Genomic DNA, 26,444 nt, shown 5'->3' on the forward strand with positions numbered 1-26,444 from the left:
GTGAATAAACAAAGGAACGAGTGAATGCAAAGTCTAACGCCACCCTCATCTTAAAAGATGAGAAAGCAAAGGTCCAGAAAGGACAGGGGTGAGACTGATAGCCCTCGGTTGATGAGACAAAAGTTGGGAAAGTGCCTGAAATGTCCAAGAGGTTACCCAAAGGTCAGATCTCAAACCTACCTCTGACTCTGGCCTTTGCCCTATTCAAAGCCCTCCCTTACCTGCCCAACCCCAGGATAAAGTCCAAGCTCCTTGGCCTGGCGTCCACAGCCCTTCAGGCCAGCCCTGTCCTAAAGAACTTTCTACAGTGATGGAAACATTCTCCATCTGTGCTGTCCAATACAGCAGTCAATGAGCACTTGAAACGTGTGGCCAGTGTGACTGAGGAAGTGAAGTTTTTCATTTCATGTTAATTCATTTAAATTGAAATAACTGCGTATATCTAGTGGCTACCACACTGCACAGCAAAGCTGCAAGGACTGTGCCCACCTTTCCAGCTCAATCTGCCCCCAAAGCTGCTTCACCAAAGACAGCGGATGCTGTTCCGACTGCCTGGGCCTAGTTCCCACTTCCCGGCCTTTGCCATGCCATGGCCCTTGCCGAGGGCACTGTCCCATTCTCTGCCCTGATTCCTTAACACTTGCTCAGTTCCCTTCTTAAATGTGGTGGAGCCTTGGAGGGGGTCCAGGATTGGGTGGCATGATTAAAACACCCCTTCATCCCATTTTCCTAAATTGGGTGACATAAAACCATGCTGGTGATGTTATTCAGCTACTTCTGAAGACCCTGGAGAAGAGCTGATACCCCTGGACTGAGGGCGCTGAGATTTCAAGAGAGTGGCTTTCCTCGTGAGCAACCAGGCCTCCAGCCTATGACCCACAGAGAGACAACCAAGACATAGGAACGGCTGAGAGGGTCAGAACGAGTTGAGGGGCAGCACTGTGGGTCAAATTCCCAATTCCCTGCAAACTCCCATTTTTGCCAGGGATGAGGGGTCAGAGAGAAAAGACAAAGAGTTCCTTCCCTACCAGATCTCTGACAGATTGCCCATTGTTCTTCCCCAGACCCCAGACAGGAGCCTGAAGGGAGGCCAAAGACATGGCCCTCACAGAGAGGAAGCAAAAACCAAGTGTAAGACAGAAAGCTGGAAGCCTCTTGGAGTTTTAGAACATTCCTGAGTAGAAGAGGCAGCTGCTCCAAACTATGCCATCTTTATTAAACTCATCTCTGAGTGTGTGTGTGTGTGTGTGTGCATTCGAGTACATGCACACAAGCACATACTTCAAGCCTGGGGCACCACTCCGTAGAGCTGGTGGGGAAGTAACTTCTGCTTCTCATTGCAACTGTAGATCCATCGGGGACGGACGAACGCCAGGGAGGGGTTGTCCATCAGGGCCTGCAGGGTGGGGTGGGGGGGTCCGAGTGGGAATGTGTGAGAGGAGGGGACGGAGGGGATGCAAAACTGGGTTGGGGTCTCCCTTTCCCTGCCCCTCCGGGACTCACCTCCTCAAAGCTGGGATCCCACTCCTGTGCTGTGATCACAAACTGGACCCGGTCACTCATATAGTCCTCAAGCTCCCTGGTGGGAGGGAAGAGGCAGAGGAATTGGTGTCCCCTGTCTTGACATCTTACTCCCCAACCGTTCTCAGTGGCCGTCCTCTCACTACCCCCAGCTACGCCCCCTCTAGGCTGCCTGTGAGCCTCCGTTCTCCCATGTGGCTCTTGCCATAACGACAACGGCCCCCACAGCAGCTAATCCTCATGAGGGCCCTTTCAGAAGTGGGGTGGGGATCCTCACCTTAGAGAGGAGGAAACCAAGGGGAAGCAATGTACCCAGGGCTGCCCAGCACAGCAAGCAGGGCTGGCATTTGGACTTGACAACCTGTGCCCACTTGCTGGGTATGCCCCTTCCCTACCCTCCCGATAGCCTCCTTTCCCACAACCCCCACCCCTCCCACCAGGTCCCTGAGCCCTCCCCTGGGCCCATCACCCATTCCCCACCGCCACCCCCTGAAGACTGACCCATTGAAGGCTGTGACATATCGGATGAGCTTCCGCCGCTCGTCCCCAGGGAACTCCCCGTACAGGAAAAAGTGCTTGCCCTGGAAGAAGTCTGCGGGACAGAAAGTGCAAGGGGCCAGTGTGAGGCCCCTGAAGTTCCAAGGCACCAGCCACGCACGGGTGGGAGTTGACGGTGAGTAGTTCCCAGACCAGGGGCCCATCAGAGCCTTCCAGGGAGGTCTGTTTGTCTGTCTGCATTAACTGTAGAGGACACAATTAGTATTATTATTATTGTGATGTGCTTCTGACAGAAGGGCTGGAGCCACTTGATAAGCCTGGCCAGGGCTGGAGACTCCAGCATCTGCCACCTCTTCACCTTTGCTCTGACTCCCATTCACCGGGGGCCTTGTCTTTCCATTGTAACGTGACTTTCCAGACCCTCAATCTGATGCCATTTCTGGCTTTGGAGGATCAAATCACTTTCCTTCCCATCACCCACGAGGAACACGGTGGAAACAGCTCTTCCAGTGGCCCTGAACCTCACCTCAGAGCAGAACCTCCTGCCTTTCCTCTGCTCCCTCCACTCTCAAAGACTCACTCCCACGCCCTGTCACAACCCCCTGCAGTGGTTTCCCATTTCCTTTCTTTCTTATTCTTTTATGCTGGAAATGCACTTGCCACACATGTGTAGACAGCATCTGTGTCCGGGCTGATGACTAATGTTAAAGTGAACACTGGTGAGCCCCCCACCGAGGTCCCCACGCAGAGCAGTGCCCGTGCTATCGGAGTGCCCGCCTCCCCCTGGACCAGCAGACCTGACCCTGGGGGCGAAGCACTGGCATGAGGCAGGGCCACTCACAGCTGTATGGAACACCAAAGGGGTCACACCTGGCACTGGGCTGCGCGGGCTTGGTCAGAGCAAGAAATTAGGAAGGGACAAAAAGGAAAGAACAGAGAAGATACGAAAGGGAAGAGGAACAAGCCTGGAACGTGGGAGTGGCCAAGCCAGGGAGCTGGTGGGTAAAGAAGGGAGACAAGTCATGGGGACAGTAAGGACCCACAGGGCAAGTCACAACTGAGGGCAAATTCCCACTTCAGCAGAACGGAGGGATTTCCGACCTGGGAGCTCAGGAACTGGCAGGTCAGGAGATGCTGGGTGATCCTCATTGTCCGTGTTCTCATCCGTGGAGCCTGCGTACGGGTCCTCACCATTCTCCCCCTGGCCAGGGGGCTGCCTTTGCTCCCTCTGCTCGGCCACTCTGGGGGAGCCGAGAGGAGTAAGGGGCGAGCATGCAGAGCAGCTCCCCCGGCACTCAAGGCTGGGCCGCCCCAACCCCAGCCCCAACCCTACCTCCTCAGCTCATCCTCAGTGTCCCCAGAATCTTCTGCTCCATTGTCCTGTCCTTCTGCAAGTAGAGGCCCAGTCAATGCAAGGCACTGCCTTGTCTTCTGGAAGACCAGTAACCCTCCCTTCCAGTATGGCACCTGGGGACAAACCCAGCATCCCAACCTCCGCCTCAGCTGCCCCCAAGATCCAGTTACCCCGACCCCAACCACCAGTTCCTTCTGCTCCATCTCTCCGAGATCGTCTCTACCTTGATGAGACCCACAGTCCAGGCTTTGAGCCCCTTCCCCCTCTAGCCATGGGAGTCCAGGCCCCACCCTCTCCTCCCTGAGGCCAGGGGTTCCAGCCCCAGCCCCTCCTCCCTCAGACCCAGGGGTGCAGCCCCAGCCCCTCCCCCCTCAGATTCTGACCTGTCTGCTCCCCCTCAGTGTCAGTATCTTCCTGGGGCCTGGGCGAGGCTGCTTTGGTCACTTCAGGGGTTGGGGGCTTCTGGGGTGAGGTGGGTCCAGCTGTCTGAGGGGGCTTGGTTTTGGCCTTGGGGCGCTGAGGAGGGAGGGTCAGTCAGTGAGGAGAACAAGGGGTAGGGGTGACTGGGGGGGTGGCTGCAGGAGGCAGAAGTGAAGAGTTTGGGGTAACACAGCAGATCCAGGCCATCCCCTCACTGTACCCTCCCTCCCCGACCCAGGCAGGGACATCAGACCTTTCGAGGAAGCTTGGGGGCTTCATCCGCGCTGCTGCTGCTGGGAGAGCCTTCCTCATCCTCGCTGCTCGAGCCCGGCCCCGCCATGAGGTACCTAGGGGAGGAATCAGGCCTCAGATAAACAGGGTACCGAGTCCTCCGAGGAGCTGGGGAGGATGTTCAGGAAGCAAGAGCCACTGGCATTCGCTAAATACTCACTCAGGGTGGGAATCGTGGTCTCGCCCCCAGCCTGCCCCCCTCCCAGCTCAGGAAGGCCCCTGCTGAACCCCAGCCAGTGCAGCCCCCCACACTGGAGACCTGAGCACACCCTCCCTTCCTTCCTTCTTGGGAAAGAAATGTCCCATTTGAGAAAGGAAAGAAAAATCAGAAATAATTTTCCCCTTTGAGAATCAAAGGCAGTTTCTCATTAGGAGAATGCCTACCAATTAAGAGAATATTCTCAAAAGCAAATACATTTTACAGACTCCCACACTGTATTCATGTTTCTTTAAGCCACTGACAGTCCAGGAGAAGAACTTTCCTAGTTCTATTCACATCAGCAGCAGCTAACACTTACATGGGACTTTCTATGATCCAGGCACTATTACCACTTGCCACCCCAAGACCCCAGACTGCTCTGGGGTCCCACCTGCAGACTCCCCTTGACACTCCATCTCTCCCACAGAGCCTGTCCCTGCCCCTCAACCTTCCACGGCTTCTCCCACTCACACAGGAGACCCTTGGAGCCAGATGGATTTCAGAATTTTGAATTTATCAGATTTTAGAGAGGTAAATGGCAGGCATATAGGGAATTATATGATACCTCCAGTACAGTCTGGGGAGTTCCCATAATCACACCCATTAGTATTTCAGTGGTAAATAGCATGACACACTTAAGGAGATAAACAAAGTCCATAAATAGCCACACATCAGTTCAGGATGATCATGCAGCCAAATGTTTGTGCTAAATCTAGAAAAGAATTTCCAGCTTCCAGAGGTGTCTGGATTCCCGAACAACAGATGAAGGTCTGTGGAGCTGGACAGAGCCCAGCGCGTCGGCCAGGCACTAGAAGCCCTTACTGAGCTGCCCCACACGCCTCGCAGCCTCACTTTTGCCCAATGCAGATCGCCTCTCAAACACCCCAGGTGCAGCTGAGTGTGACTTCTGAGCACACTCAGGCCATGGAGGCCGACTCAGATCTCTCCTCCCGTCCACAGGCCTCAGATCTGATCCCGCCCTGCTCTCGCTCAAAAGCCTTCCACGGCTCTTACAGCTCCAGCCTCATTTTCCTGCCACTTCCTGCTTCCCACCCGTAAGCTCAGCCCCACCTGCAACTCCTCGGGGCAGAGAGCAGGCTGCCCTGGCCTGTGTCCTCCACCCAGCATGCTCTCTGGCTGTTCAGCCTGGTAAACCTCTTCTCATCCTCGAAGAGCCCTTGCTCCCTGTGGGACTCCCCGTGGACCTTCTACCACTGTTATTAGGAGTCCAACCCCCTCAGCAAAGTGAAGGGCGTTCGAGGGCAGGGATTAATGTCTGGATCCCGAGCACTGCGTAGCCCAGCCTGGCACCAAGCAGAGGTTTCCAGGACTTGCTCTGAATGACTGTGAACGGGCCCCAATGCTCATTCTCCACCCCTGGACCTTCCTACCTGCTGTTCCTCCAGCCAGCAGCGTCCTTTTCCTTCTCCAATAAGCAGACTTACACCCTCCCAGGCAAGCCCTCCTTCCTCATCTGGAGTCCCCCAGCCTCTGGCCTCCTCTCAGGAGCCCGCTGACTCTGGGCTGGGACCACCTGTGCTCTCCGCCAGCAGGCTCCAGTCTGCTTTCTCCCCAGATCCCTGGCATTGCCCAGCACAGGATAAGTGGAAGGGCTGGGGTGTGTGTGAGCACGAGTGTGTGTCGTACATGTGCGTGCAGGGAGGTCTCACCTCCGGGAGGGCAGCCGCCGCCGCATCCGGTGACAGTCCAGCACCCATTCCTTACGCACAATGCGGCCTCCAAGGCCTAGGACCTGGCTGTACTTGGGGGTGTTGGCAAAGGCACAGCTGGTGGGAGGCAGAATTGAGGGGTGTCAGTTAGATGTGATCTGAGGGGCAAAGGGGAAAGAGAGAGACAGGGGAGACAGAGAGAAAGGGAGAAAGATGAGGAAGAGACAGTGAGATCATTATGGGAGAAACAGAAAAAGAAGACTGAGGGAGAAATGCAGAAATTAGAGAGGAAAAGAGGTAGAGGCTAGAGTCTAAGAGAGGGGAGGAGACAGGGGAAGACAGGGAGACACAGAGAGAGAGAGAGTGTGAGCGTGTACAACGTAAAGGATGCAGACAGAGAGTACTAAGAATGCTCACTGCTGCTATGTTGGTTATTGTTTCTATGCCTTTTCAGTGAATGGAGCTAGCAAATAAACATTTTTTTGTACATAAAAAAACGGATGCAGACAGAAAGCACGGCGGAGGAGACAGAGGGAGATAGGGCAGAAACGGCAAGAGGCGTGGAGAGGAGCAGGGCACAGGCCTACATGAGGTGCGTGCTGTCCGGGGTCCAGTCTGGCCGATACTTGGCCCCCAGCTCTAGGGCCTTGTCCCGGAGCTCTGAGCGAAAGGGGTTCTGAAAGCCACTCAGCACCACCACCACACCCTGAAGGATCTTCCCCAGCTCCTGCGGACCAGCTCGGTGTCCTCTGGGCTCAGTGCCTTCTCCCCGAGGTTTCCCTGGCATTGGCCCCTGTGCTGGGGCAGGCACTGGGGCTGCAGCTGTGGTATGGGTGGGAAGTGGCACTGGAGGAGCCAAAGAATAGACACTCACTTAGTGCCACTGGGGCTAAACGTCCAGCCCCTCCTCCTTCAGACCCAGGGGTCTGGGCCCTCCAGCCCCTCCTCCCTCAGACCTGGGGGTCTAGGCCCCCAGCCCCTCGTCCCCTAAGACACAAGAGCACAGGAAACAAGGGATCTAGGTTGCTCACATTTGGGTCTCTTGACGGCAGGCGGTAAGAGCTGGGCTGACTGTTTGCTGGGGGTCTTCCTTTCTTCTTGGTTCAAATCCAACTTCCTCTTCCCTTTGGGAGACTCCTGAGGCTGGGAGGGTAGGGATGGGTTAAGGCCTCCAGCTTCTCTCCTCCTCCACCCACCTGGAGGAGAGTGTGATGATCTCACCTTGGAGGTGCCGCCTACTGCCCTGGACACTGGAGAGGTTGAGCAGGCGGCGCTAGAGGCCTGGAGTGTAGCCGCTGCATAGCTGGGCCCTGCTGGGTCACTGGCTGTGGCTACAAAGGGAGAACGTATGTTCAGGAGGAGATGGTTGGGCCCCAAGTCCCTTCCACTCCTATCTATGAGACTGTTATTTCCCAAACCCAGGAGTCCAGGCCTCCAGCCCCTCTTCCTTCAGACCCAGAACTTGGGGTCTCAACCCTCTACTCACTCAGGACTCAGGTTTTCCACACTCACTTGGTGACGTCTTGTTGATCCGGCTGAAGAAGAGAGCCCCTGGCCTCAGGGAGCTGGCACTCTCATCCTCCTCCTTCACACGGAACTGGCCGAGCTTGGTCACCGTCACCTTCTAAGGTCCCGCAAGGTCAGTGCGATGGGTGGGCTGCTGGCGGGTGGGGGTGAACAGGCAAGGAGAAGGCTCTGGGGGGTGGCGGGTAGATCTTACCTGGGCTGCAGCCTCTGCCTCATCTTTGTCTGGGGGGCTGTGGAACCGTACAAAACTCAGGCCGTAGGGGGAGTCCTGGAAAAGGAGGGATGGGAGTTAGGGCCCCAAGACCCTTTCACTTAGGGAAACTCCTTTCCCTCTCATGGACACCCACATCTCAGGAGGTGCCCTGACGATGATGACTATAATATCCAGCTGTCGTTACTGAGCCCTAACTCTGAGTCAGGCTTGACTGTAAGCTCTTTACACACATTAGCTCCGTTAGCCTCATTGCAACTGGCGAAGTCTGCTGGGTGCCCACGCAATCCTACTGCCCCCGTGTCCAAACTCCTGCCTGTGGGGAGTGCTGGGTGCCTCTTCCAGGACACAGAAATGCTCCAGGCTCTTCCCCCCATTGCTGGCTGGACAGACCCAGAAAATGGGAGAAGCCTAGGTCCCTGGATGACCTCATGAAGAGAAGCAAGATGACAGGTTAAATACCCCCCAGGACAGTTACATGGGCAGGAAGTGTACCTCTATTGTGTGGCACCAATAGATACTCATGTCTCACTGTTACCACAGCATTGCAACCCTTCAACTACAGCAACCCAATAAGGATCAGGAAACAGAGGCCCAGAGAGGGTAAGTCACTTAACTAAGGTCACACAGCTGAAGAGTGGTATAGCCGGGATTTCAACCTGGTGATCAGACCCCAGATCTCATGACTTTAACCACTAGGCCCACCCTACTACACCACTTCTCTAACAAGTCAGCTGCCCCCTCCTCCAATTCCCTCTAACATGCGACAGTTCACCCTTCCTAGGTCCCCTCCAGGACATGAAGCTTCTCATTATGGGGAGGATCCCAAACCCATTTCAGGGAACACAGGGACCCAGCCTCCACATAATCCCATGGGGACACCAGCTGTCTACTCCTTCCAGCCCTCTGGGACTCAGGATTGGCCCCTCAGTTCCCTCCTTGTCCAGGACGAAGGACTCTACACCCCAGGTACCTTGCTGTAGGGCTGGCTGCATACAATTTTGACACGGTCCCAGCGCTTCTCAGCTGCTGCCCGGACCAACTTGTCAGGCCCAAACATGCGAACTCGGCTGGGGTTTGAGCCACTGCGGCTCTCAGAAGGCGACATGAAAGATGAGGTGACCAGAAGGACCTGGGTGGGAGAAGGCACAGCGAATGAGGACCAGGGCAGGCTTTAGATGTCACCTTCTAGGGGCTGGGGCAGAGTGCAGAGGGCCCAAGCAGGGACAGGGAGTCATCAGAATCCAGCTCAGGCTGGACATCTTTAGACCCTTCCTCTGTTTTGGGCCTCCAGTCAGGCCTGCCGACATAGGCCCCAGAAGCATCTTTCTAACCTCCAGATCTGAACAATCCTTCTCAAATTCTTCCACACATCTTCCATATTTGGCAATATGGGGGGGGGGCTACGTGTCCTAAGGAACTTTTGCAGCAGAGAATATTCACAGTGACTGGCACAATATTCCGGCACCTTTTGGAAATGCATGGGTGAGTCAGCAGAAAGGTAAAAGGAATTATTGGAGGCCAGAAATGAGAGGACAGAATCCAAAGATGCAGGGAGCTGTGCTGATTATTGTTTCTCAGCCCAAACCCACCCTTTACACTCAGCTCTGTGATCCCAGAACTTGGCAACCTGCAACTCTGCTTTGCAGGTTGCTCCTTATCAGGCTCTGCCAACAGGGGGAGCCAGAGAGAGAGGCTGCAAGGCTGCTGGGTGGAGAAGGACCTGCAGCTGCTTGTGCATTTGCAAATCCCATGAGCATCACCCCAGGGACGCTTCTGCTTGTGCAGTGGTTCCTCCTCGCAGCAGCGGATGAATCCAGTTTGCAGGTCCCAACACCTGCAGCTCGGGGCTCCTCCAGTCCTCCTCCTGGTGCAAGGGCAACACCCCCTCAGGGTTTGAGTTTCAGCTCCTGGCGCTTCTAACATCTACTTCCAATAACTCCAACCTCTTTCCTCTCTTCTCCCAGTGGTGGCTGCTCCCTGCTGTTGCTTCTTAGTCATACCTTAGTCTTCTAGTAACACCTACTTACTAGTTCTTTACATTAAATTCTCTCTGTTACGATAACTTGCACTGGTTCATCCCTTGGTGTGGGACACACAGCCCTCCCACTCTTTTTCAAAACTGCCTGGTCAATTTTGACTATTATTTGTTCCTTCATCATATCATCAATATCTTCATTTATTTCTTTGAACTATTAAATGTACTTTTAAAATACTAAATTATGTCTTTTTTTTTTTTTTTTTTTTGAGACAAAGTCTCACTTTGTTGCCGAGGCTACAGTGAGTGCCATGGCGTCAGCCTAGCTCACAGCAACCTCAAACTCCTGGGCTCAAGCAATCCTGCTGCCTCAGCCTCCCGAGTAACTGGGACTACAGGCATGCGCCACCATGCCCGGCTAATTTTTTCTATATATATTAGTTGGCTAATTAATTTCTTTCTATTTTTAGTAGAGACGGGGTCTTGCTCTTGCTCAGGCTGGTTTCGAACTCCTGACCTCGAGCAATCCGCCCTCCTCAGCTTCCCAGAGTGCTAGGATTACAGGCGTGAGCTACCTCGCCTGGCCTAAATATTATATTGTGTCTTTTCATTTCAATATATGTAGCCTTTGTGCATACAAGTTTACTGTTTACAGTGCCTGCTGACCGAAGTCAGAGCAGCTTGTGTTCTCATGGGCGGTGTACATGTGTATTTTTACTCATTAACTTCTGTTGTTTGGGAATGTGTCTATGGGAATTCTTTGAGAACCTGCTGTGAAGTACCTTCCTCCAAAGAGGATTTGCCCTGCCAACAGGCAGTACTGTAGACATAGGACCCCTTAATATTTTCAGCTTGGTCTCTTTTCTAACTAACGTATTGTGAAATTTGTTTTGTTTTTTGTTTTTATTCAGACAGAGTCTTACTCTGTCACCCAGGCTAGAGTGCTGAGGCATCAGCCTAGCTCACAGCAACCTCAAACTCCTGACCTCAAGCAATCCTTCCGCATCAGCCTCCTGCGTAGCTAGGACTACAGGCATGCGCCACAACACCCGGCTCATGTTGTGAAATTTGTAAAATTAAAAAATAAAGCCTTTTGCTGAGAAGAATGCAGAATATAATTAACTATATGTCTCTTTATGAACAACAAAGCAAGACCTCATCTATGAATGAATGAATGAATGGAGAGAAAGAGAGAGAGAGAGAGAATGACTCTGATTATCAGACTTATATTATCCAACACTGTCTAAGCTTCTGGAATTAAACCTTTAATCTCTAGTCTGCGTTAACTTCAAAAGCTTATAAATCTTCTTTGTAGAATTCAAAGAATGATTTGTAGTTGACATCAACATTGACTATCCCCACTCTGCCCTTTTTCCTTTTCTTTCTTGTTTCTTCCAGTTATATCTAGTCTCTGGCTGGAAACCAAACATTATAAGCCCCGAGTCTTTAATTCGGTCTTAACTACATGTTGTAACAGAAACCTGAGACTCCAGCAGAAGTTTAATTTAAAACCTTGAAAGAATGGGAGACTGTTGGCATAGGTGTCCTCAGACCTTAAAAAGATAAAACCCTCACCTAGTATAGGTTAATTTTAGGCGTTGACTTGATTAAGGGATGTCTGGACAGCGGGTGAAGCATTGTTCCTGGGTGTGTCTGTGAGAGTGTTTCCAGAGGAGACTGATGTGTGAGAGTCAGTGGACTAAGTAGGAAAGATCTGCCCTCAATGTGGGCGGACACCATCCAATCAGCTTGGCGCCTGGATGGAACAAAAAGGGAAGAGAAGGGTGAATTTTCTCCTTTCTAGAGCAGGATGCCATTCTCCTGAACTTGGATATCAGAACTCCAGGTTCTTTGGTTTTGGACTCTGGGATTTGCACCAACAGCCTCAGACTGAGAGTTACACCATTTCCTTGGTTTATGAGCTTTCTAACTTGAATGGAACCACGCTACCAGCTTCTCTGGTTCTCAGCCTGCAGATGGCCTATCATGGGACTTCCCAGCTTCCATAATCATGAGTCAATTCCTCTAATAAATCCTCTCTTATATATTTGTATCTATGTCCTATTGGTTCTCTCTTTCTGGAGAACCTTGACTGATAAACCTAGCCATTCCATCTTGCTAGATAAATAAGCAAAGTACAATTCTGACATAAATACGTTCACCAAGAGGAACAGAGAACATTTTTATAATAGTCCCAAAGACTGTTGACTTATCTAACTTTGGGGAAAAAAAATATTTGTTATAGGGAAACTTACTCATTAAAGTATACCTTGTAGAACATAAAAAGCACTTCATAAAAGTCAATACACATTCAGGAAAAAAAGCTCTCAAGAAACTGAAAAACAGGCCGGGCACAGTGGCTCACGCCTGTAATCCTAGCTCTCTGGGAGGCCGAGGCGGGCGGATCGTTTGAGTTCAGGAGTTCAAAACTAACCTGAGCAAGAGCGAGATCCTGTCTCTACTATAAAATAGGAAGAAATTAATTGGCCAACTAATATATATAGAAAAAATTAGCCGGGCATGGTGGCACATGCCTGTAGTCCCAGCTACTTGGGAGGCTGAGGCAGTAGGATCACTTGAGCCCAGGAATTTGAGGTTGCTGTGAGCTAGGCTGATGCCACGGCACTCACTATAGCCTGGGCAACAAAGTGAGACTCTGTCTCAAAAAAAAAAAAAAAAAAAAAAGAAACTGAAAAACAATTTCCTCAACCTGACAAAGGATATCTATAAAAAACAAACAACCTACAGCTAACATCATATTTAATAGTGAAAGACTCAACACATTCCCCCTAAGATCAGGAACAAGGCAAGGATGTCTGCTTTCACCACTTCCATTCAACATTTAACACTGAACTAGAGGTAGTCAGTATGACAAGCTGAGAAAAAGAAAAAAAAAAACTGTCTTTTTTCACAGATGACATGATTGTCTATGCAGAAAATCCCAAGGAATCTACACAAACTATAAGGATTAATAGGTGAATTTAGCAAGGTCACAAGATACAAAGTCAATACACAAAAATCAATTGTATATTGCACTGAAAAGAACACGACGTCACTTCTGTGGTATTCTGCCAAAGGTGTGCAACCTAAATTTAATCACAAGGAAACATCAGACATTTTGTACAATAAGTGATATTTGACAAAAATCACTGACCTTTGCTCTTTAAAAATGTCAATGGCACAAAACACAAAGAAAGTCACAGGAACTGTTGCCAATGAAAGGAAACCAAGGAGATGTGACAAGTCAATGCAATGTATGGTTATGCTATAAAGATTTGCTATAATGATTTGCTATAAAGAACATTATTGGGACAATGAGGTCTGAGATCAGGTGATATAAAAACACATATCAATGGAACAGAAAATAAAGTACAGAAATAAACCCATACAAGTGGTCAAAACAGAGCCAAAATAATTCAACTGAAAAAAGGGAGTCTTTTTTTAAAAAAGTATTTTCAGCAAACATATAAAAAAGATAAATAAAGAAATGAGGCCGGGCCAGGCGCGGTGGCTCACGCCTGTAATCCTAGCACTCTGGGAAGCCGAGGCAGGAGGATTGCTCGAGGTCAGGAGTTCGAAACCAGACTGAGCAAGAGTGAGACCCTGTATCTACTACAAATAGAAAGATATTAATTGGCAAACTAAAAATATATAGAAAATAAATAAATAAAAATATATAGAAAATATTAGCTGGGCATGGTGGCACACGCCTGTAGTCCCAGCTACTTGGGAGGCTGAGGCAGGAGGATCGCTTGAGCCCAGGAGTTTGAGGTTGCTGTGAGCTAGGCTGATGCCACGGCACGTACTCTAGCCTGGGCAACAAAGTGGGATTTTGTCTCAAAAAAAAAAAAAAGAAATGAACCTTGTCCTTTGCCTCACACAATATACAAAATTCATTTGAGATGGAACCAAGATCTAAATGTAAAAGCTAAAAATATAAGGCTTCTAGAAGATAACATAAGAGACAGTGATAGGCAGACTAATGGCCTCTCAAAGATGACCCCATCCTAATCCGTGGACCTACAATGTGGCAAAAGGCTTTTTTGCAGGTGTGACGATATTGAAGATGTTGAGATGGGGAGACTACCCAGGATTATCCAGGTGGGTCCAGTGTCATTAAAGGGTTTTTATGAGAAAGAAGGCAGCACGGGAGTGGGAGTTGGAGAAGTGACGCTGGAAGCAGATGCTAGAGGAGCAGCAGAGCTGGCTTTGATGAAGGAAGGGGCCTGAGCCCAGGAGGGCAGGTGTCCTCTAGCGGCTGCAGTACACAAGGAAACCAGTTCTCCCTGGAGTCTCCTGGAGGAATGCCCAGCTCCGCCCACACCTGGGTATTAGCACAGTGAGCGTGATTTTAGACCACTGACCTCCAGAACTGTCATATCATAAATTTGTGTGACAAGTTGAGATGCAAACTCAGTCTCTTCCCTGGTGTGAGAAGTTTACTACTCTGCGTCTGTTCTTTGCACCCTCTGTACGCTGGGCAACCCTCCAGAGGGCAGCGGATCAGTCAAGTGTGACTTCCCGCCACCTCCTGGCCCCACCAGAGGCCCTGAGGGAACTGTGATGGGGGCGTGTGGGCCAGAGGGCAGCACAGGGTCTGTGTCACCGCCCTGCTTACCTCATAGTCTTGCTCCCCGGCGCCCCCAGCCGAGCTGCCCACCAGCACCTCCACGAAGGCCGAGCCGTCGTTCCCAATATCCACGCTGTGTATCTGCTCTTCCTTCTCCAGCTGCCGGCAGAGAGAAAGGCCACTGTCAGTGCCTGCTCTGCCTCGGGCTCACTGTGGGACCTGACGATAATCCCCATCTGGGCCACCATGTCCCTTGAAATGTCAACTCTATGACAGTGGGGGCCAGAGCTGAGAGGTGCCACCGTGTCCTCTGCATGCAGTAGAGGGCATGGCACAGGGCAGGAGCTTGAAAAGATTCACTGAATGAATGCACACCCCCCCCCATTTCCCTGACCCTCCACACTCCACCAGACTGGCCTATCACAGCCCGCCATGGAGCTCTCCTTGGTAGCACTTGCCAGGGTTAGAACTGTATTCGAATCACCATGCAGATTAACAGCACATGCCACCTCCTACCCACATGTGCAAAGGACTCTGTGGAAACTCCCCGAGGGCAGGGCTTTGTCCGGGTTTGCTCACCACCCACCCATTCTTGGGTTTGAACCCCAGCTCTGCAGCACACTAGCTGAATGGCCTTGCCAGCTAACCTTTTAAAGCCTAAGTTTTCTCATCTGTAAAATGGGGATGTCATCAGGATCATGCACATAAATAATGGCTACAGGACATGGCACGCAATAGGCACTTAACCGTTGTCAATCAGGAGGCATTATTAGTTGATGCTCGATAATTATTTGTTGAATGAAGAAAAGAGCTATCTGTAGGAGGGCTTCACTCAAAGAATCTGCCATTCCTGCCTGACAGGCGAAGGCGCAGAGAGCTGTGCGGGCGTGGGAGGCAGTTAGGAACAGTTGAGGCAAGTCTCTGCTTTCCAGTTTGGGGCTCTTTCACTACGATTCTAGAACGACAAGTTATTACCACCCTCAAAGGTACCTAGCCCACCACCCTACATTGCCCTCCCCTGTCCATGGGGCAACCGTATGCTCCAATCTGCTCCGTCACCGCCCAGTCAGGAGGTCACCAAGACATCGCCTGCGCACTACTACACACAGGAGCATCGCTGCATGAGAGGGAGGCACCTGGCCTTGGGGTGGGGCAGGCCTGGGCTCAAATCCAGCCCTGACATTTCCAAGCTGTGCAACCCAAGGTGACATAACCAACGTCTCTGAATGGCAGTTTCTTCGGATGCAAAAGAAGAGGGTTGTTATAATTTTGCTTCTGAAGGGAGATGTCAGAATAACTACAACAGTTGCAGCCAACATCTGAGTGCTCACGATGTGCCAGACTCGTACGCTTCTCCTCGCAACAGCTCTGCCAGGCAGGTGCTATAATTATCTCCATTTTACACATGAGCAAATGGAGGAAGGAAGTGGTTATGTAACTTCACAGCTGGTGGGTGGCAAAGCCAAACCCAGGCAGATGGCTAGAGGCCTGCGTGCTGCTCCGCCACGCCACTGGAGAAAGGTGGCGCCCAGGGCAGGGCCTTCCCGAGGCTGAAGCCAGCTGGCCTCCTGCTGACTTCCGCCTCCACTGCGCTCCCAGCCCTGGACCCTGGGCGGCACACTGCTGCTCAGGCATGCATACTGCCCTGGTCCCACTGCTCCGCCTCCTGCCACACTCCATCACTCTCCTCCAGCCACATCGGCCTCCCTTCTGTGCCAGCAACAGGCTGGCTCCTACCTCAGGGCCTTTACACCTGTCATCCCCCTGCCTCGCTGCTCTTCCCCCAAACCCTCCCATGCTTGACTTGCCACCTTCCATCACTTGGGCCTCTGTTCAGATGTCATCTCTTCACACCCAACAAAGTAGCCTCTCTCACCGCCTACGAGGAGCCACTCCCTATCCCCTAACCCAGCTTTCCAGTTATCCCCTAAGCCAGCTTTCTTTTTTGCCATACCACCACCTGGCACTACACTTTTGTTTGTTTGTTTTTATTTGTATTTTTTTTTCTTTAGAGACAGGGTCTTACTCTGTCACCCAGATTGGAGTGCAGTGGCACAATCCTACCTCACTATACCTTGAAACTCCTGGGCTCAAGCGATCCTCCTGCCTCAGCCTCCCCAGTAGCTGGGTCTACAGGTACGAGCCACTATGCCCAGCTTTGTTTGTATTTGTGTAGCACCTGCCTCCCCCACTAGACTTAAGCTCCACAGGGGCAGGGACACGTCTGAGTCGTTGCCTGCTGTGTGCCCAATGTCAAGAACGGTGTCGGGGCCAGGTATGGTGGCTCACGCCTGTAATCCTAGCACTCTGGGAGGCCGAGGCGGGAGGATTGCTCAAGGTCAGGAGTTTGAAACCAGCCTGAGCAAGACCCCGTCTCTACTAAAAATAAAAAGAAATTAATTGACCAACCAAAAAAATATATACAAAAAATTAGCCAGGCATGGTGGTACATGCCTGTAGTCCCATCTACTTGGGAGGCTGAGGCAGTAGGATTGTTTGAGCCCAGGAGTTTGAGGTTGCTGTGAGCTAGGCTGACGCCACAGCACTCACTCTAGCCTGGGCAACAAAGTGAGACTATGTCTTAAAAAAAAAAAAAAAAAAAGAACGGTGTCGGGTCCTTCCCAGTTCTGATTTCCTGCTGCGTGATTCTAAAACAAATGCCTTCACTTCACCCCTGTGTCTGCTTCCTAACCTGTAAAATAGGGACAGTAACAACCTCAATCTCATAAAGTTGTTGTGATGATTCAAATGAGTAATGCACGCAAAGTCCCTGGAATGGTGCCTGGCACAGAGCACACCCTCTATAAATGTCAGTGCTGATTCTATTACCACAGTGGGTCTACAATACACTTCCGATGAGGCGGATGGATGGACAGACAGGCAGACCCCAACAACCATTTGCCAAAGGAATAAATACCACCTGAGTAGTAGCTCCAGCTCTGTCCTCCCTCACCAAGGGGCTCTGTGGAGTCACTTCTCTGTTCCCTGCCTCAGTGTCCCACTAGTCACAAAGGGGTCATCAAGGTTGACATTTTTGGATTCTCACTGGGTGCCAGGGTCTTGTTATATTCATTTCCTATTGCCGTTGTAACAAATTACCACCAACTTAATGGCTAAAAACAACACAAATTTATTATCTTACAGATCTGGAGATCAGAAGTCTGAAATTGCGTCTTACAGAGCTAAAATCCAGGTATGGGCAGGGCTATACGCCTAGAGGCTCTAGAGGAAAATCTGTTTCCTTGTCACTTCAGTGTCTAGAGGCTGCCTGCCATCTCCTGGGGCCGTGGCCTCTTCCCCATCTTCAAAGTCAGCGACCACATCACTCTGACCTCTTCTCCCCTCTTCACACTCTCTCTCTGCCACTGGCCCTCTCGCCTCCCTCTTTCCCTTACAAGACTCTTGTGATTACCTGAGGCCCCCTAGATAATCAAGGGCACTCTCCCCATCTCAGGATCCTTAACTTGATCAAACCTGCAAAGTCCCTTTTGCCATTAAAGTAAGATACTCACAGGTTCTGGGTACTAGGACGTAGACATCTTTTGGGGACCACTGTATGTCCACCACACTTAGTTAAGCTCTTCCTGGGCTAGGCATCACTGAATCCTCAAAACCACTTTAAGCAGAAGGATCTGTTACTCCAGTTTTACAGACAGGGAAACTGAGCTCAGGCAGGTTAAATGAACAGCTTCCATATCACACAAGGGAATTAATAACTAGCAAGGCAATTTGGACCCAACTGCCTGACTGCAAAGCACTGTCTCATGCCAACGTTTCTTCTCAACTCTTCTCCTCCAATCTCTGAGGTAAAATCCAACACCTTCACCTTTCCTACCACAGGAAGCACAGGTCTTACATCTGGTATGACATAGATATTTGCATTTTATTTTATTTATTTTATTTTTATCCCACCCCAGATATTTGCATATTGCATATAAAACTACTTCTATTTTAAATAGACACATGCACTCCCTGGTATTCTTCATAAATTAAAAAAAAAAGATTTCTGATAAAAATGTTTATATATGGAGGCAACCCAAATGTCTATCATTTGATGAATGGACAAGCATTGTATAATATATTAATGGAATATTTATTCAGCTATATAAAAGAATGACGTACCAATACATGCTACAACATAGATGAACCTTGAAACCATCATGTAAAGTGTAACAAGGCAGACACAAAAGACCACATATACATTTATATGTCCAGAATAGGCAAATCTATAGAGATGGAAAATAGATCAGTGTTGCCCAGGGCAACTGGTGGAAGGGAATAGGAAGTGACTGCTGAATGTTTATGTGGTTTCTTTTGGGGGTTATAAAAATATTCTGAATTAGAGAGTGGAAGAACATGGTCAATATACTAAAAACCACTAAATGTACACTTTAAATACTTAAAGACTGGGTGCAATGGTTCATGCCTATAATCGCAGCGTTTTGGGAGGCCAAGGCAGGAGAATCATTTGAGACCAGGAGTCTGAGACCAGCCTGGGCAAAATAGAGATTCCAACTCTACAAAACATTTCAAAAATTAGCCAGGCGTGGTGGATCGTGTCTGTTGTCTCAGCTCTTGGGGAGGCTGAGGCAAGAGGATCACTTGAGCCCAGGAGTTCAAGGCTGCAGTGAGCTATGATTGTGCCACTGCACTCCAGCCTGGGTGAAAGAGGAGACCCTGTCTCAAAGGAATGAATGAATTAATAAATTAGTTAGAATGGTGAATTTTACATTATCTGAATTATATCTCAAAAAAACAAAACAAACCCCTGAGTGCTCAGTAAGTGTCAGCTGTGAGGATAAAGGCACAAGATGACTGTCATCTGTGGCCCTGCTATTTTTTTTTTTTTTATTAGGAACTCAGGATAATGATTTTGAGATTCATCCACATCATTGCACTTCTCAGAAGTTCATTCTTACTCCCTGCTGAGTGGTTTTCCATTGGCTGGGAAGACATTTTGGTTTTTTTTTGTTTTTATTTCGGCATATTATGGGGGTAGATTTTAAGGTTTCAATAAATGCCCATTTCCCTCCTCCCCCCACAAGTCTGAGTCTCCAGCATGACCTTCCCCCAGATGGTGCACATCTCACTCATTATATATGTATATACCTGCTCCCTCCCCCCTCCTACTGCCCAATACCCTATTACTGTAGTACCTATGTGTCCACTTAGGTGTTGCTCAGTTAATACCAATTTGCTAGTGAGTATATGTGGTGCTTGTTTTTCCATTCTTGGGAAACCACTTAATAGTATGGGTTCCAGTTCTAACCAGGAAAATATAAGATGTGCTATATCCCCGTTGTTTCTTAGAGCTGAATAGTACTCCATAGTATACATATACCATATTTTATCAATCCATTCTTGGATTGATGGGCACTTGGGCTGTTTCCACAGCCTTGCAATTATGAATTATGCTGCTATAAACATTGGAGTGCAGGTATCTTTTTTGTAGAGTGTCATTGGATCTTTTGGGTAGATGCCCAGTAATGGGATTGCTGGATCAAATGGTAGATTCACTTGTATCGCATTAAGGTATCTCCATATTGCTTTCCACAGAGGTTGAACTAGTTTGCAGTCCCACTGTGGCCCAGCTTTGTGTGCATGTACCTTTCTCAAGAAGACACAATCCATGATATGAACTGTTCATGAAACAAATGGGGCACAGAAGAGCAAGATTCCTGAGACAGCCTATTTAAAAACTGTTCCACATCAATGAAATGCAATGCTATGCATCATTTAAAAGAATAAGACATTGCCAGGTGCAGTGGCTCACGCCTGTAATCCTAGCACTCTGGGAGACTGAGGTGTGAGGATCGCTCAAGGTCAGCAGTTCAAGACCAGCCTGAGCCAGAGTGAGACCCTGTCTCTACTAAAAATAGAAAGAAATTAGCTGGACTACTGAAAGTATATATAAAAAATTAGCCGGGCATGGTGGCACATGCCTGTAATCCCAGCTACTCGGGAGGCTGAGGCAGGAGGATTGCTTGAGCCCAGGAGTTTGGGGTTGCTGTAAGGTAGGCTGACGCCACGGCACTCTAGTGAGTGCACTCACGGCAACAGAGTGAGACCCTGTCTCAAAAAAAAAAACAAAAAAAAAAACAACAAGGGAGAACAGTGTCTATACTATGTAGTTTAAAAAGGGATGGAGGGAGTAGATACACCAGGGCTGTCCTGGAAGTATCCAGCCATTGTATCCATGTATCCAATGTGTCCATGGCTGGATGCTTTCTGGACAGCCCTTGTACATGCATGTATGTGTACACAACGACCCAGAAAGGCCACCCTAAAAACTGCTAAGAGTGGCTGCCTCAGGAGAGAAGAACTAGGGAGCAGGAGTTGGGGGATGGGGGACAGAAAGGTGGAAGGGAGAGTTTTATTTCAGCGTATACCCTTTTATACCTTTTTAATTTTGTGCTATATGCAAGTAATATCCACCTGAAAAGTAAAGTTAATAAAACCCCAGTGGTTATCTTGACACTGGAATACTGTAGGAAATGAGAACGAACCGTCTACTGCTACAACCAACAACATGGAACAAACAACACTGAATAAGAGAAGCCAGATACATAAAGTATACACTGCATGATTCCATCTACATATAATTCAAAACCAGGCACCTACAGTATACCGAACCAGAGGCTGTAATGGCCTTTTTTACACTCTAGAATGTATGAAAACAAAACGAGAGTCTGATGAAGTTGTTCAAGATGGAGTCAGAGTGTTCACTGAAAAGAAAGCACAGCTCACACTTTTAGGAACAGAGATGGACTATCTTGAAGACAAATTATCCAGTGAGTTTGTGTTCAATAACCCAAACATCAAAGGAACTTGTGGCTATGGGGAAACCTCAGCACTCCTCTGGCTGTGAGCTCCAGGAACACTCACGGATGCCTTGGGGCTTACTGAAGAAATCATGTGACTGTCACCTACTTAATGTGTGGCTGCCTCGTAAGGAAAATAAAATGATGCATTTTGGAAACAAAAATGGTAAAAACAAATTTAAAACACCAGAGTGGATCCTCACTACTGCACTTGACTAGTCTTAACACACACACAAAAAACCCACCACAGTGGAATATTGAATGATTAGAAAACCACCAAAAAAAACCAACAGAACGTGTCTCCTTGCTGTTGAACATCTCTTCTAAAGAATGTACCTCCAGTGACGCACAGGAATTACATCTGGACCACGTCCCAGCCATCCCCTCCAGCCTAGGAGTGGTTGGCAAAGAGGCTGGGATTCCCCGCCAACAGGTGATGGGCTGGTGACAAAGCCTCCTGTGGCTATAGCAAACCAAAAAGGTGTGCGGGGTTTTCACGAGCTGAGAGCTGAACCCTGTGTGGTTATATCTAGATGTTGCATAATAGTGTTTGAAGGAGACAATGCAGGGTAGTAGAAAAACTCACAGATGAGCCTACTGCCTTGACACCCAGAAATTTCTGCCTTACCAGTCACTTCAAAAGAACCAAAATGAGCATTCAGTGAATTCAGTCACCCCGTATATTGGCAATCGCCACGTGTAATCAGACGTTCCAAAGGGTCTCTGACATGGGCTCAGGTAACAACTGCCACAGTGCTGGGCTCCCTGCTTCTGTGCTTGGCCCCTGCAGTTTGTTCTCCACATGGAACCAGCGGGATCCTGTGAAGACCTAAGCCAGATTGCGTCCCTCTGCTCAGAGCCCTCCAGTGGCTCCCATTTCACCCAGTGTAAAAGCTTAAGCACTTACGATGGCTTTCTAGGCCCTAAGTGTTTTAGGGGACTTCACCCTCACTCTTCTACTTCTCTCTCCCTGGCTAACTCCACCCCAGCCACAATGACCTCCCTGCTGTTCTTCCAACTTGCCAGGCACAGGCCTGCTTCAGTGTCTTTGTCTTCTCTCCCAGATACATGTGTTGCTCATTTTGTTCAAATATCACCTTCTCAGAGAGGCCTTATCTGACCCTCCCCATTTAAATAAAAACCTCTTGCCACTGCTCTGTCCCTAGCTGAGGCACTCCCATTGCTCCCCAGCTTTTTTTTTTTTTTTTTTTTTGAGGTAAGGGTCTCACTCCTTTGCCTCAGCTACAGCACAGTGGCATCATCATAGCTCACTGTAAACTCAAACTCCTGGGCTCAAGCAATCCTCCTGCCTCAGCCTTCTAGGTAGCTGGGACTACAGGTATATGCCACCATACCAGGCTAATTTTTCTATTTTTTGTGAAGATGCAGTCTCATTCTCACTCAGGCTAGTCTCAAACTCCTGAATTCAAGTGATCCTCCCACCTTGGCCTCCCAGAGTAGTAGGATTACAGGTGTGAGCCATTGCACCCGGCCCCCTAAGTCTCCTTAATAGTTTGATTTCCTCCATAGCATTCATCTGACATATGTTTTACTTATCAATTTGTCAGTCTTTCCCTACTAACATGAATGCTCCACATGACTGAATATTTGTCTTGTGCCATACACTGCTACATAAGCCCAGTACCTAAAACAGTGCTTGGCATATAGAAGGCACTTAATAAATACTTGCTGAACGAACAAATGAATGAATGAATCCATCATCTGCTCCCAAGTCTAGAGGTCCTATCCCTGTGATGACAACATCTATACCTGTCTCTAGCTCCATGTCTAATCCCAAACTGTGGGGATCAGAAGGGATGGTACCCCTTGGATGTCCCAAATTTACATCAAACCTGGACAATCCAACTGAAATGCAAGCTGCTCCTTCTACGTGTGTCCCATTTTGGCAACAGCTGCAATACTCCCTCAGTCTCTCCCAGGCCAGAGAATCCTGTGCCTCACCACTCTGGCTCCCTCATCCCCCATGTCCTATCTCTTCTGCCTCCAGTTTCTCTGTTCCCACAGCAACTAGGGTAACAGGACCAAAGATGGCTTCCCTGGGGTCACCTGATCATAAGAGAGTTCAGCAGAATTATCACCCAGTAATAAACACGAATCCCTCCCTTTACACAAACACCTACATGTTGACAGAGCACTTTTGGAGACATTATGTCAGTGGATTTTCGCAACAACTCCAGGCTTAGATGTCATTATTCCCAATGGACAGATGAGAAAACAGGTTTAGAGAAATGAAACAATTTGCCTGAGGTCACAGAGTAAGGAGGAGAGCTGGGGACTCAAATGCAGGTCCCAAGACTAAACTGTCAGCAACCTGTATCTCCCACAGTTTACAAGATTGGCTGTCAGGCAAGTTGCATAACTTCTTTGGGCCTTGGTTTCCGCATCTGTAAAATGGGGATGAAAACAGACCCTAGGTCATGGGGTTTTTATGAGGTTTCAATGAGTTAATTCATATGAGGTGTACAGAATGCTGATTGGCAGGTTGTAATGTTGAATTATATTAGCTCTCACTATTATTCTTATGTAAGAGATTCAGGAGATGCTCAAAATCCTAAAATCATTAAAAAAAATTTGTGAGGGAGGAGGGGATGGGTATATACAAACACAATGAGTGAGATGTGCAACATTTGGGGGATGGTCACCCTTGAAGCTCTGACTTGAGGGGGCAGTGGGGCATGGGCAATATACATAACCTTAACATTTATACCCCCATAATATGCTGAAATAAAAATAAATAAAAAATAAAGGCCGGGCGCGGTGACTCACGCCTGTAATCCTAGCTCTCTGGGAGGCCGAGGCGGGCGGATTGCTCGAGGTCGGGAGTTCAAAACCAGCCTGAGCAAGAGCGAGACCCCGTCTCTACTATAAATAGAAAGAAACTAATTGGCCAACTAATATATATAGAAAAAATTAGCCGGGCATGGTGGCGCATGCCTGTAGTCCCAGCTACTTGGGAGGCTGAGACAGAAGGATCGCTTGAGCCCAGGAGTCTGAGGTTGCTGTGAGCTAGGCTGATGCCACGGCACTCACTCTAGCCTAGGCAACAAAGTGAGACTCTGTCTCAAAAAAAAATAAAATAAAATAAAATAAAATAAAATAAAAATAAAAAATAAAAAATAAAAAAAATAAAAAAAATTTGGGAGCTGTGTATTTTTCAAGGCAACAAAATCCTCAGCTTCTAATTATCAAAAGGCTCTGTGATCCAAAACTTTTTCAAAACCACTGAGCATAAGAGATAACAAGAATATGTCCAATATCAGGCTGGGCACGGTGGCTCACGCCTGTAATCCTAGCACTCTGGGAGGCCGAAGTGGGAGGATCGCTCGAGGTCAGGAGTTCGAAACCAGCCTGAGCAAGAGTGAGACCCTGTCTCTACTATAAATAGAAAGAAATTAATTGGCCAACTAATATATATAGAAAAAATCAGCTGGGCATGGTGGCGCATGCCTGTAGTCCCAGCTACTCAGGAGGCTGAGGCAGAAGGATTGCTTGAGCCCAGGAGTTTGAGGTTGCTGTGAGCTAGGCTGATGCCACGGCACTCACTCTAGCCTGGGCAACAAAGTGAGATTCTGTCTCAAAAAAAAAAAAAAAAAAAGAATATGTCCAATATCAAACACAATCATATAAGCCTTGCTTCCCCAACATCATTCCCCCAAAAGCCCTACATTCAGAACTAAGGAAATGTGGCCAAAATCAAGAAAGCCAGTATGGCAAAGTGGTGGGCTCAAGTCTTAGCACTGTTATTTATTAGGGGTGACAATGGCCTTTACGTCACACCACCCTTGTGAAGAGCAAGATTATGCAGGTAAAACAGCCAGGCCACCAACTGGCAAGGAGCAGATGCTTAAAACGCATTTAGCTCTCTTCTCCCACCACTTGCTTGTCCCTGACAGGAACAGCCTGTTCGAATTCTATGATCTTTCCTGTTTGTGTCCCTCCAAATTCACAGGGCTGTGGTTCGGATTCAGTGACAGGATGTGCAGCATGCACTCAGAAAGACCTCAGCCAGCAGCATTCCAGAATGGTAGCTTACACTGGCCACTTATTTCCCCTCTCTACGCTTCAGTTTCCCCCTCAAAAAACCTAATTCATTGGCTTAGATGACCTTCCAGGACATCTTCCAGCCCTGAGCCCACTGACTTTAGGAGGCAGGAAACATGGCAATAATTCACTCCATTCCAGCTGAGGAAACTAGGGCCCAGAAAGTAAAAGCAACCTACGCAGGCAGCACACTGATTCCTGTGGTCATCCTAGGCCTAGTCCTTCCTGGGTCTCCTTTCTATTCTGCTGAGGGGCACTGAGATTATGCTGCCCATTTTTCAGGGAAGGAAGCTGAGGCCCAGAAGGGAAAGTGACTCAACCCACTGCCAGTTGGCTCAGGAGCAGAATCTGGACCCTGGGACTCCAGGCTCCTAGTAAAGAGGTAGGGGTGGGGCAGGATCACCTGTAGGACCACAGAGATGGTCTTCTCGCCTGCCTTGGCTGCCCGCCATTTTCGGTAAGTGTCTGCCTTGAGAAGGTTTTCTGCACAGTGGGTCTGGAAACAAGAGTGGGAAAGGAGAATTAGGGCACAGAGATGAGAGTTAGGCCTCCAGCTCTCAGATTTGTTGAAGACCTCCCAAGCCCTCTGCGATTCCCCGGATTTAAACTCCTCCGTTAATGCCCCTCAACTCTGCCTTAAATTTCCCCCACAACACCCTCCCCTGGAAGTTCACCTAAGGGCTCTCCAAGGAAGCTCCCCTATGCTTCCTTTTCTCTCCGGAAGTTCCACAGACGCCGAAAGTTCCCTAATTCTACACGTCTCCCAGAATTCACTTTTAGCCTTCTGGAAACTCCCCCCCATGACCCTCCTCAGACTTCCACGAAGAACTCCAAAAGTTCTTTTAGGCCTATTCTCATTAATTCCCATATGTCTTCCGACCTCCCCCACGCTGGTCCCTCACCGAGTCCTGGCTGCTGCAGGACACGACGTGGCGGAGGCGTATCTCCGGCATTACAACGCTGTGGGCTCCTCCCGGCGGGAAGGATGAGGAAGGGTCGGGGTTTGGGGGGCGGAGAGGAGGCGCTCCCCGCGCGGGCTTAAGTGCGCAAGCGCACGAGGCTCGGGCCTTTCAAACGACGGCGCGCCGGCGCTCGCGTCGACACCGCGCAAGCCCAGTCCAGCCTCTCCGTGGAGGTGGGCGGGGTAGGGCGCTGTGTTTCCCTAGCAACGAGCTGTTGCTCCAGTCCCGCCTCTCTGAGGCCCCACCACTCTCTAGCCCTGCCTCCTGATGACGTCCACACCCTGCTTTCTGGGAGCCTAGCAACAGGAGCGGCCTCCGGGATTGGTGGCTAGAAGAAATTCGCTATTCTCATTGGACGGG

General features: G+C 49.3%; 1 protein-coding gene across 2 annotated transcripts; it reads right to left on the reverse strand.

Annotated features, from left to right (window-relative positions):
* Positions 1–21: 21 nt before the first annotated feature.
* XRCC1 (X-ray repair cross complementing 1) lies at positions 22–26,191 on the reverse strand. Of its 2 annotated transcripts, none has more exons than XM_012761240.2 (17): positions 26,025–26,191; positions 25,526–25,618; positions 14,288–14,398; positions 8,665–8,823; positions 7,674–7,748; positions 7,466–7,577; positions 7,175–7,284; positions 6,985–7,096; positions 6,541–6,799; positions 5,954–6,070; positions 4,047–4,140; positions 3,757–3,889; positions 3,353–3,407; positions 3,121–3,260; positions 2,023–2,113; positions 1,504–1,579; positions 22–1,396 (listed from the first exon to the last, which is right to left on the reverse strand). In XM_012761240.2, the coding sequence occupies exons 1-17, from the start codon at positions 26,073–26,075 to the stop codon at positions 1,283–1,285; spliced, it is 1,902 nt and encodes a 633-aa protein (XP_012616694.1). In that variant the 5' UTR covers positions 26,076–26,191; the 3' UTR covers positions 22–1,282. The 2 variants fall into 2 exon arrangements, with proteins under 2 accessions (XP_012616694.1, XP_075849256.1); XM_075993141.1 differs by having other exon boundaries at positions 6,985–7,090; positions 26,025–26,188.
* Between the last annotated feature and the right edge of the window lie 253 nt (positions 26,192–26,444).

The sequence above is a fragment of the Microcebus murinus genome, chromosome 16 (assembly GCF_040939455.1).
Source record: "Microcebus murinus isolate Inina chromosome 16, M.murinus_Inina_mat1.0, whole genome shotgun sequence".
NCBI classification, from domain to species: Eukaryota; Metazoa; Chordata; class Mammalia; order Primates; family Cheirogaleidae; genus Microcebus; species Microcebus murinus.

Coding starts and splice junctions, on each gene's coding strand:
- XRCC1 (XM_012761240.2), bottom strand. CDS start 26,075: ATGCCGGAGATACGCCTCCGCCACGTCGTGTCCTGCAGCAGCCAGGAC. Junction 14,399..25,525: donor CCATCTCTGTGGTCCTACAG/GTGATCCTGCCC, acceptor CTCTGCCGGCAG/CTGGAGAAGGAAGAGCAGAT. Junction 3,890..4,046: donor CCCCCAAGCTTCCTCGAAAG/GTCTGATGTCCC, acceptor CTCCCTCCTCAG/CGCCCCAAGGCCAAAACCAA.